Source organism: Archocentrus centrarchus, chromosome 12 (genome assembly GCF_007364275.1).
Source record: "Archocentrus centrarchus isolate MPI-CPG fArcCen1 chromosome 12, fArcCen1, whole genome shotgun sequence".
NCBI lineage: Eukaryota > Metazoa > Chordata > Actinopteri > Cichliformes > Cichlidae > Archocentrus > Archocentrus centrarchus.
The window spans coordinates 23,829,140-23,841,033 of record NC_044357.1 but is presented as its reverse complement, the minus strand read 5'-3'; the positions used below and the strand labels follow the sequence as shown (position 1 = coordinate 23,841,033).

At 39.1% G+C, this 11,894-nt stretch overlaps 1 protein-coding gene across 1 annotated transcript; it reads left to right on the top strand.

The window, feature by feature from the left end:
• Window positions 1-5,635: 5,635 nt before the first annotated feature.
• LOC115789629 (interferon-induced protein 44-like) lies at window positions 5,636-7,892 on the top strand. Its single transcript, XM_030743119.1, has 8 exons — window positions 5,636-5,702; window positions 5,829-5,870; window positions 5,966-5,999; window positions 6,127-6,322; window positions 6,432-6,590; window positions 6,697-6,868; window positions 7,117-7,217; window positions 7,346-7,892. The coding sequence occupies exons 2-8, from the start codon at window positions 5,831-5,833 to the stop codon at window positions 7,520-7,522; spliced, it is 879 nt and encodes a 292-aa protein (XP_030598979.1). The 5' UTR covers window positions 5,636-5,702; window positions 5,829-5,830; the 3' UTR covers window positions 7,523-7,892.
• Window positions 7,893-11,894: the final 4,002 nt, after the last annotated feature.

Here is an 11,894-nt window from a genome sequence, read left to right as displayed (position 1 = left end):
CGGTTTTACTTTCGCGACAGCTTCCAGGCGGTGATTGGCGAGAACGGAAAAGACGCTTCCGCAACGCAAATCCGATTGGTGAAACTGGCTTGTCAATCAATTCATGTGTCGTAACAATGCGACCAATCAAAAACGAGTATTGAAAATCAAAGCCATTTCCTCCTCCTGATTAAAGGTTGCAGTCGATAATATTTTTATTTTCTCTGATTTTGTTCCTTTAGGAATATTTTAATAGGTTTCTGTGATTATTGGAGCATTATTGAAAATAATCTGCATTATTGAAAATTTCAAAATATTTTATATTATTTTATTATTAAACAATGCTAATATCCACATTCGCAAATGTAAATTTGTATAACAAAATCAACAAAAGAGTTCTTATTTTTAATGGACAGTTAGAAATATCTTCCTGTCATTTTTTTTCCTTTTCAGGTCGACAAAATGTCCTGCTACTGGTTACACCTATCAATAATTATGATTAACACATATTTTGGCGAAACAAGGAGACTGTTAAAGACGGCAAACTGTGACTGTAGTGAACAGAGGAGGGCTTCAACAAACGCTATTTTCTCTCTATTCATAAGGCTGTTTCAGTTCCTTGGTAATTCAGTGGAACACACAATAAACCAATTTATAAAATAAAATATGAGAAAACACGGTTGTTTTTATTGTGATAACCACACAGCTGTTTTTGGGCTCAGTCAGCTTTGTTTTTTGACAGCATTGGAGGAAAAAGTTAAGATGTGTTTGGTTGACTTTTGTGTCATCACGTTTGTTTTACACACGAGCAAACAAAGCTAGAAGCTGGTGTAGCGTTTGGCTTTAATTTAATTTAACTTTAAAATAATTTTGTTCCTTCTTTAAAATAAGAGCTTAAAACATTTATTATGTTTTCATGACCCAATTCTGATCAGTCATTTTCTCATCATATATATATGTGTGTGTGTGGGTGTAATATAATGTCCACAGCACTACCTTTATGTAAATCCTCCGTTACTCTGAGAAGTACCCATGATCCTTTGCCCTTGTCAATCAGTGCCGTGACATTTCAGACAGTAGGTGGCGATATTGTCCCATTTGGTAGGATTTAACCTGAACGTTTTTGACTATGTTACATATATATACATATATACACACATATGTTGTTGGAGGCAGAAAGTGTGTGTGTGTGTGTGTGTGTGTGTGCGTGTGTGTGTGTGTGTGTGTGTGTACAGAGGGGTATTAAACAACATTCAGCTGTTAAATTGGGAATTCAGACTCAGCTTTTAAAATTAAATGTAAATTTAAATTAAATTTAAATTATAAAATGTACAGATTGAGTTTGAAGCACACAGAATGAGGTTTATTTTGTAATCTTACAAATAATGCAGCTGTTTTATTTTTTCCCCTCTGTGTTTAAATTTATGGTTCAGTTTTGCCAAAAGGGTTCAGTAAGAAGGAGACTAGCTAAGCACAAAATATTATATTTAGATCATTTCTCAGGTATTTGCTAAATTGTCATTTTTGTTCCATCCTGAAGAAGCAGCGCTCCACGCTCCATCCTCTTGTTTCTGGTTACCATGGTAAAAATACTGTATCCTCTGTAATCCTCTATAACAGTATTATAGAGGAGCCCAACAATCCAATGATCCCCTATGAGCAGCTCTTGGCGACAGTGGGAAAGAAAAACTCCCCGTTGACAGGAAGAAACCTCCGACAGAATCCTAAACCTCTGTGAGGAAGCTCGGGGTCAGTATGTTCCTGTCTCTGACTTCCATCTGTCATAGAGGCCAAGGGTTGAACTCTGAGGAAGCTCATTTGGCTCAGAGGCATTTCTGTGAATCAGACAGGTGGATCTTCTGCCCTGGACTGAGATTCAACGAGTTGCTCCAAACCTCTGACCTCATGAAGATTCCTCAATTTTGCAAACCTGCTATCTGTGAAGTTTAACTCCACTCTGGTTGCATGATAATTTGCTGGAGGAATGTTGAATGGCTTATATTTGGTGTGGTCTGCTCTGGATAAACCTTGATCAATTCCCAAGGTTGATCTGATATTGTCATTACACATGTACAGTACAAGGCAATGAAATGTAGTTTAGCATCTAACCAGTAGTGCAATAAACAGTAGTTAAACACTAGTGGAAAATAGTCAATATACATGTGAGTATATTAATGTAAACATATTAGAGGTATTATAGACAAAATATACAGATAGAATTATTATGAGCATAATATGCAGTTGAAATATAAAATGATAAAAGTGCTATACATATATATGGGATAATTTACAATTTAAATCTCAATATGAGATGGATGTATTTATGTGTGTGTACATACAAGATATGCTGAATGAGTAGAAACTATGATAATATACAATTATACAATTATACAATAATACAGTGATGTACCATGTAACCATGTGATGCAAATGAATGTAAAAAAAATCAAACCATCACTGCAAAAATCAGTTGCCTGTGTGCAAAAGGAAACACTGTGGGCAGATCACACACACAGCAAGTAATAAATATATGAAAAATGACCATCTGTTAGACACTACATCAAATAATTTAAGACACAGCATCCAGGGCACGTAGGCCACAGAAAATGTTTATTCCAAGTGTGTACAGTGAAACTCTGCCATAGTCGGAGTGACATGACAGTGCTGAATGTAGATAAACAATCAATACATAAATTTATGTAGATAAACAATCAATACATAAATTTATAAAAAACATACAACAGAAAGCACATCACTGTACGCCAGATTCAATCTGCACCATCATGTCTGTGTGTGAGGTCCAGCCAGAGGACCTCACACACATCACATGCAATGTGTTCCCTTATCAGGCAATAGGGGAACCCCCCACCCCCCACCCGTCTTGTGTGCCGAATTCAGCCTTGACAGGACTCTACAGTAACATCATCACATGCATGTTCCATTGCCTCCAATATATTCTCCCTGGTGCAGGGCTAGTGGTCAAACACCTTCCACCTCCACACAGAGAAAAACTCTACTGGACTGAAGAAGGGGCTGTAAGGTGGAGGAAACATGTTCGAATAGAATAGAAAACACTATATACATAAAACATATATCAATACACATATACACACAAATACATTAAAACACTATATACATATGTAGCTGGTAAAGTATAGCATACACAGTATGCATTATATGGGTGAGAATGTAATAAATAAAATGTATATGTACTGTATGCATAAAGTGATGCCAGTGGAGTAAAGTTTCCAATTGACTGATGACATCATGATGTGTTGCTGGGATGAATGAGCTGTGAAAGCGCTCCTTCCTGCAGCGAGGATGTTTCAGTCTCTGAAGGAGCTGCTCAGCTCACCCACGCTCTCATGCAGAGGGTGATGGGGGGGTCCATGATGGATGTCATCTTTGCTAACATCCTCCTCTCACCCACCACCATCACAGACTCCAGAGGACATCCCAGCACAGAGCTTGACCTCTGCACCAGTTTGTCGATCCTGCTCCTGTCCCTTTTGGTGCACCCCCCAGCAGGCCACTGCATAGAAAAGGGCAGATGCTACCACTGAGTCATAAAAAGTCTTTAACAGAGTCGTGCAGACACCAAAGGACCTCAGTCTCCTCAACAGGTGGAGTCGACTCTGGCCCTTCTTATACAGGACGTCTGTGTTTGTAGTCGAGTCCAGCTTGTTGTTGAGGTGAACACCCAGGTACTTGTAGGAGACCACTGTCTCCATGTCCTTTCCCTGGATGTTCACCGGTGCTGTAGGGAGTGGCTTCCTCCTGAAGTCTATGACCATCTTTTTTGTCTAGCTGGCATTTATTTGGCGAGCGTTGGTTCGTTTAGGCCTCTTTGGATTTGGTTTGGGGAATGGGGTTTAGCATTTTAGCAATTCAGAAATACTGCAATAAACAGGAAAACCGCAAGTGGGAGGATACACTGATAAATGGGTTTGAGACCAGCATATCCACACCACTGTGTGACACGCAAAATACAAACACACACAATCTCACAAAGCTGTATTTGAGCTTTGATTCCTTCAGTTGGTTGTTGGATATAATTTTTTAATGGGTTAATTTCTTGAGGTCTTATTACACAATAGTTGCTCTTGCACCTTAAATCTTGCATCTGACAAATAAAATATAATAATAATGTATTAGACTTACATTCACACTTAGGCAATGTGGGTTAAGTGTCTTTCTCAAGAACACAACAACAGCATGCGCTCAGACGGGGACTCAAACCAGCAACCCTCCAGTTGCGAGGTGAGCACCTACCCACTGCGCCACTGTCACCCACAGTGAGAAACTAAAACTAAACTAAAACTAAGCATTAAACAAAAAATAAAAACTAGTAAAAATGAGCAAAATCACTCTACAAACTAATTAAAATTAATATGTGTGTCATGAGGTGCTGCGTGGCAGCCGGGATTGGACTCAGTATGCAGGACTCGACAGGCACTGAGTGAACTTGAACACAGTTTATTTAAAGCTTGTGACAAGGAAAAATACAAACGCTAACTGGGACTGGACGGGTGCCAGGTCTAAGTGAAACTAAGAGATAAGGTGAAACACAGAGTGGTAAATGATGATGATGAAGCAACAAAGAACAGATAAAAACTGAGGGCTTAAATATGCAAACACTCAGTAATCAGGGTAAGTGGAAACAGCCGGAACCACAGATGAAACAAATGAAACTAATAACACAGAGGAAGCAAAACTAAACACAAGGTACAGGGAACAGGAAACTGTTAAAATGAAACAGGAAGTAACCCAACATGGTACAGGCAGACTTAACAGCATGGAGGACTGGCACACAGAGGGAACTAAACAGAGGTCAAGACACAAGGAGACACAAAGAGAAACACAGACACAGGAAGACCAGAACACAGCGAAATCAGAATAACCACCAAATAATGATAATAACTATAACCAAAAACAGAATACAAAACAGAACTTCACAAAAAGAGCACCAAACACCGGCCGAGGACCACAGCAATCTGTAGGATTATACTATACTGGTTATTCTATACTGTAGCAGACTGAAATTCCATCCTTTTAATGCTGATTTTATGCTTTTGCCTAATTATAGATGGATAGATTTATTACAGACTCGTAGACCACATCACATTAAAAAAAACACCAAACAATCAATGATAAAAGGAAAAAAAAAAATAAGAGTACATAAAAAGACTCCTAATCTTTTAGGAGGCAGTCATACCAATGTTTCCAATATACAGATGTATATCTTACTGCACTATATTTAATGTTAGCCAACAATATGATAATTCTATTATTGACTCATTTAGTCGGCAAATAAATATATACATAATATTCCTTAAAACAGCCATCAAAGAGCTGACATTAGCAGACACAAACAGTTCACTAGCACTGCTCCATCTGTGCTTCTTTAATAAAATAATGCTGCTCATACATGTTTTCTTGAAAAGGACGTGGTCACTTTAAAAAGAGATGCTTTTTTAAACTGATTTTTTAAAATACCATTATCAAAAAATGAGATGGCTACCAACAGACATTATTTTTGAGGGTGCAACAATTTTATGTGTAAACCTGATGGAAATGAAAGTAGTCTGAAGTCCAAAGAGAGTGAGAGAATTCCTGGAAGTCACGTGATTTATAAAAATGAAAGTGAAAGCACAGATTTTGGAACGTTAAACTGGGTGTAACTTCACATTCTGGCTTTGGCCTGCAGGCTCTGCACAGAGAAGGTAAGATCAGTCTCATTTGAAGAAAAAAAAAATGAAACTACTATTAATTACTAGTCATTATTTATTTAAACTAAAAAACTTATTATTATTTAAACATGAGCTCAGAGTAAATGTTTTATGTTCCAGTTATGGGTTTGAGTCAATCGAAACCTCCTCCTCCTCCTATATGTAAGTTTATTTAATAACTGTAATCTTCAGAGTGCCCATCCAATAAAAAAAGTTATGCATTCATATCATTCTCTTTTTAACATGCTTCTTTTCAGTTCTTGATCAACCATGGAGGCAGATCAACTTTGGGTGAGGACAACTCACTAAAGAAAAAAGTGTTTTATTATCGTACAACGTTTCCTCTTTCAGTCAGGAAACTATCCAGCTGTTCCACATCCAAGGTGTGAGATGATGTAATATTTCTTTTCCTGAGCAGAAATAACACAACTGATCTGCAGTATGTGGAGTACTACAAACCTCAGGCTGAAGAACAGCAGCTTAGGATCCTCCTTCATGGTCCGGTTGGAGCTGGAAAATCCAGTTTTATCAACTCTGTAAACAGTGTCTTCCAAAACCAAGTATGTCGCCATGCTTTGGTGCAAAACTCAGCTCAAGATTGTTGCACCAAAGAGGTATGGATGGAGTATGACTGTGCTGATAACAGTGAAGGGAAAATCAATCTAATTTGTATTTTTTATGTTAAAATATCTAAATATATTATTCTTCATATTTGATCCACAGTACAGAACCTACAGGATCCAAAGGGGAAACTCAAACAACTTTTACCCTTTTGTCCTAAATGACATGATGGGACTGAAAAACGTCACCAGAAGAAACAGAAGGATTCATGTGAAAGATGTCAAACGTGCGCTGAAGGGACACATAAAAGATGGCTACACGGTAGAGTTACTGCATTTTAAAAATTCAGTTAAAAGAAAAGGATCTTTTTAGCAATTTGCTAATTCATCATTTTTCATTATTTTATATTTTATACTGTGTCTTTTAGTTCAATCCTGAATGTAAAATATCAAAGGGTGACAGATTCTACAACAGAGCTCCAACTGAAAACGACAAAGTGCACGTTTTGGTTTGTCTTGTTGATGCCAACACTGTGTCTCTGATGGGTGATGACACTGTGGAAGCAATAAAGGATGTCAGAGATGAAGCCGCTGAACTGGGTGAGCTAAAGTCACTGTTTATTCTTTTTTTAACATTGGGAATTATCTGCCTTAAAAATGTCATCTAAGCCATTATCATTTGGAGATAATTTATCTGAATTTCAGGATATGTGGCAGAGTTCAGTCATCTGGAAATTATAAAAATATTCTTCCACATAGACCACAAGATTTATGTACAACCAGAAGTGTTAGAGAACATCGTCTTTTACATTAGAATCCATTCACACATTCACTTCTTATCTGCACAGGAATTCCACAGGTGGCAGTTTTCACCAAAATAGACGAGGCTTTTCCTGAGATAAACACAGATGTGAAAAATGTCTACAAGAGCAGATCTCTGAAGGAAAAGGTACGTTAGTTTGAGTTTATGCAGAGATGTAATATGATTAACTGTCAAAACAATTTTCCTTTTGTTATATTTCAGTTTAAAACCCTAAGCATTGATCAGTAATGTCTGAACTTTTTTTTTAAATATAGATTGAGAAGTTCAGTGCAGATGTGGGCATCCCTATTCACAGCATTTTCCCAGTGAAGAACTACCACTCAGAGACAGGAGTGAATCCAGATGTTAATGCTATAATCCTCAACGCCCTGAGGCACATCATTGCAACTGGAGACGATTCCCTCAACAGAAAGTTAAGATTCCAAGTCTAGATATCCTTCACTGTACTGAAAGTAAGTTATTGTCCGAGTGTTAAACTTTACATGGTAAATCATGTGTGTGTAAAGCCTGGATGCATTAAAATGTCCAAAATTAAGAAATTTAAAATGTCATATATCCGTGTAAATTTACATTTTGAGTTTTAAGACTGGTAGGAAAAGGATAATGCTTAAGATGTGATTTGTAATTGTTTCCTATTAAAGTTAAGTGTATGTTAACTGATTTAGCCATGAAATCTGGGTAGTAACTAAAAGAATGAGGCTCCAGATACAAGTGACAGAAATGAACTTCCTCCAAAGGGTGGCTTCTAATTGTTTCATATTAAAGTGCCTTTCTTTGTATTACTTCATTATCAGTGACCATGCATGCTAATAAAATTATTAAATGCATTTAATTGCAGTCATCTTGTCAAGTCAAGTCAAGTTTATTTATAAAGCACATTTAAAACAACGACATTGACCAAAGTGCTGTACAAGATCTGTAACCCCAAGGACTATACTAAATAAAAATAAAAATATATAAATAAATAAATAAAATAATAAAATAAAAATAAATAAATAAAAACATTAAGAACAATAAATAACATAAGAAAATTAAAAATTAAAACGTTTAAAACAAGTACCATAAAATACCATAAAACAATCATCTAAAAGGAGGTAGCACTGCAGTCAAATGCCAAGGAAAAGAAATGTGTTTTTAATAGAGATTTAAATGTGTGTATCGTCTGAGCTGTGCGGATATGGAGAGGTAGATCGTTCCATAGCTTTGGTGCTGCTGCTGCAAAAGCTCGATCACCTCTCTGTTTTAGTCTAGTTTTAGGCCTCTGTAAGAGCAGCTGGTTCGATGACCTCAGAGCTCTTACAGGGGTGTGACAGTGAAGCAGCTCAGACAGATACAAAGGTGCCAGTCCGTTTAAGGCTTTAAAAGTAAGCAATAAAATCTTAAAATCGATTCTAAAACGGACAGGGAGCCAGTGAAGGGATGACAGGACTGGGGTAATGTGTTCATGCTTTTTTAAACCGGTTAAAAGACGAGCTGCCGCATTCTGGACTACCTGCAGGCGGCGCACAGATGATTGATCTATGCCAAAGTACAGAGAATTACAGTAGTCCAGGCGGGAAGTAATAAAAGCATGAATAACTTTTTCCAGGTCCTGCTGTGGGAGATAAGGTTTTACCTTGGCAATGACTCTGAGTTGGTAAAAACTGATTTTGGTAACAGCACTTACTTGCTTCTCCATTTTAAAACTACTATCTAAAATGACACCCAGATTTTTCACAGCATCACGACAGTGAGGAGCCAAATGACTTGGAGTGCCAGAGGAGTAGCTTGAGGGGTCAAATTTACCAAAGCATATGACCTCGGTTTTGCTTTCATTAAGATTTAGGAAATTGTTTCTCATCCAGGACTTAATGTCACTGAGACAGTTCAGCAGGGGTTCCCATGGATCTCTGCTGTTCAGTTTGATGGGCATATACACCTGGATGTCGTCAGCAAAACAGTGGAAACAAATATTATGTTTCCTAAAAATCGACCCTAGAGGCAACATATACAATGAGAAAAGAATTGGGCCCAGAATGGACCCCTGAGGCACTCCACAAGAAAGCTTTGCTGTGGTAGAAAAACAGTTTCCTAGATGGACAGAGAAACTTCTATCAGTAAGATAAGATCTGAACCAAGTCAGAACTGTGCCTTTAATGCCAATTTCATGTTCTAGGCGGGATAGAAGGATCTCGTGGTCCACAGTGTCAAAGGCAGCTGACAGATCTAGAAGTACTAAAACTGCAGGACTACCAGAGTCCACAGTTAAAAGCAGATCGTTAAAAACTCTTAAAAGAGCCGTCTCTGTGCTGTGACGCATTCTAAAACCTGACTGAAACTTTTCCCACATTCCATGTTCACTTAAAAATGCTTGAAGTTGCTTAAAAACAACTTTTTCAAGAACCTTGGATAAAAATGGTAATTTAGAAATTGGTCTGTAATTTGAAAGAACATCAGGGTCAAGGTTCTTCTTCTTGATTAGAGGCTGTACAACTGCATGTTTAAAGGCAGCTGGAACACAACCAGATGCAAGAGAACTGTTAATTAGAGCCAGTATAGTTGGTCCCACTGAATCAAAAGCCTCTCTAAAAAGGCGAGACGGAACACAGTCTGTGGGAGAGTTTACAGGTCTCATATTTTGAATCACCTCCTTTAGTGTGGAGAGTGTGACAGGCTCAAACTGCTCAAAGACAGCTCTGCTGGGAGGAGGTGCAGATGAGTCTGTTTCAGGCTGAGGTGATGAAGGCCTGAGGGCAGAAATTTTTTCCACAAAAAATTTCTTAAAGTTTTCGCTCAGTGCAGGACAGACCTTCGCTTGGTTCACATTACAGCGAGGATCAGCGAGTGAATTAAAAACACTAAAAGAAAATGAGGCCTGTGACTGTTACTTGAAACAATGTTAGAGAAATAAGCAGACTTTGCATATTTTACTGCTTTCTGGTATTTCAATAAACAGTTACGCAGGATCTCTAAGGAGACATGGAGCTTATCCTTTTTCCACCTTCTCTCAGCGCGTCTGCACTCACGTCTGAGAGCGCGGGTTGTCTCATCCAGCCAGGGCTGGGAGGAAGGTTTGGTGCGTTTGGTTGTAAAAGGGGCAATACAGTCCAGTACAGCAGTGCAAGCAGATATAAAAGAGTTAGTGAAGTCCTCGGTATTCAGGCTCAAGCAAAAATCCAAATTGCTTAAGTCAGAGTTTTTAAAAGCAGCTGCAAAATCAGCAGCGCATGAAGAGTTAACCAAGCGCACACGACGTGTAGAGGATACTCTATTTATCCCAGAGCTGGGGAGCGCTGCTGTAAATAAAACAGGAAAATGGTCCGATATACCACAGTCACGTATCCCTGTGATGCAGACTCTAAGTCCATAAGACAACACCAGATCCAGTGTGTGACCTTTTTCATGAGTGGGACCACACACGAGTTGTGTTAAGTTAAAAGAGTCAATAAGCGAGGCAAATTCTTTAACCAGTGGACCACTCTCACAACACACATGAATATTAAAGTCACCAACAATTAAAATACGGTCATATTTTAGTATGAGACCCGTCAGCAAGTCAGCAAAGTCACCGATGAAGTCCTTCGTGCACTTCGGTGGTCGGTAAATCACCGCGCAGAGCACCGAGGGGGAAGAGTTTATCTCCAACAGCTGCAGTTCAAAGCTGGCGTACAGGTCTGCCGAGACCTGACGACAGCGAAAACTGCATTTAAATATTGAAGCAAGTCCTCCACCTTTTCCAGAGATCCGCGGGGAGCTGAAGAAAGAACAGCCGGGAGGTAAAAGTTCGGAAAAAGGTGCAGACTCACCAGCATGAAGCCACGTCTCAGTCACAAACATAAAATCCAACTGCTGTGCGATGAAAAAGTCATTGAGAAGGAAAGTTTTGTTGGCTAACGATCTAGCATTTAGTAGGGCCATTCGGATGACCAGATCCTTGTTAGCTGAGGCCGGGGCCCGCTTCAACAGGCGAAGGTTAGCATGGTTTACGCCGCCTCCACGATCCCGCATCCTGCGCCAGGACGAGGGACGCCGAGTCTCCAGGATGACAGGTGGGACAATCGGCCTGATCCAGCGACGCCCGAAATCCACAGGCAGCCCAACAGCCTTGAGGCAGCAAAGACCACCATCCAGGGGGTAATGAACAGACAAACCTAGGAGTCTCAGGTAAGTTTTGACCCGCACCGCGATACCTCCCCGCTTTCCGCGTCTCCTCTGGCGTTTGTTGGGGACCGGAGCATATTTTAGCAGATATTAGATTAGATTAGATTCAACTCATTGTCATTGTGCGCACAAGGCACACAATGAAATGATCGTTCCTGATCACTCATCCAGAGACGAGCATCTGCAGCCAGAGACCGGCGCTACCGTCTCTCTCTCTCTCTCTCTCTCTCTCTCTCTCTCTCTCTTTCTCTCTCTCTCTCTCTCTCTCTCTCTCTCTCTCTATATATATATATATATATATATATATATATATATATATATATATATATATATATATATATATATATATATATATATATATATATATATATATATATATATATATATATATATAAATAAAACAACTTCTCCCTAAATGCAGGGAAAACAAAGGAGATGTCATTGATTTCATAGGATCACACCCAGCACCCCCATCTAACCAGACATGACTCTACAGTACAGGTTGAGTAGCACCAAAGTTCTGGGTGTGCACGTCTCAGATGATCTCTCAGGGACCTCCAAGTCTGCTGCACTGCCCAAGAAAGCCCAACAACGCCTCTACTTTCTCCACAAACTGAGGAGAGTGAACACTTAAGTGGGCTGCAGCACTGCTGACTTTGGGAA

Excerpts from the sequence above, each read along its gene's own strand:
- LOC115789629 (XM_030743119.1), top strand. The coding sequence starts at position 5,831 with ATGGGTTTGAGTCAATCGAAACCTCCTCCTCCTCCTATAT. Across the intron at positions 6,869-7,116 it reads AGATGAAGCCGCTGAACTGG|GAATTCCACAGGTGGCAGTT; the intron begins GTGAGCTAAAGT and ends TTATCTGCACAG. Across the intron at positions 7,218-7,345 it reads GCAGATCTCTGAAGGAAAAG|ATTGAGAAGTTCAGTGCAGA; the intron begins GTACGTTAGTTT and ends TTTTAAATATAG.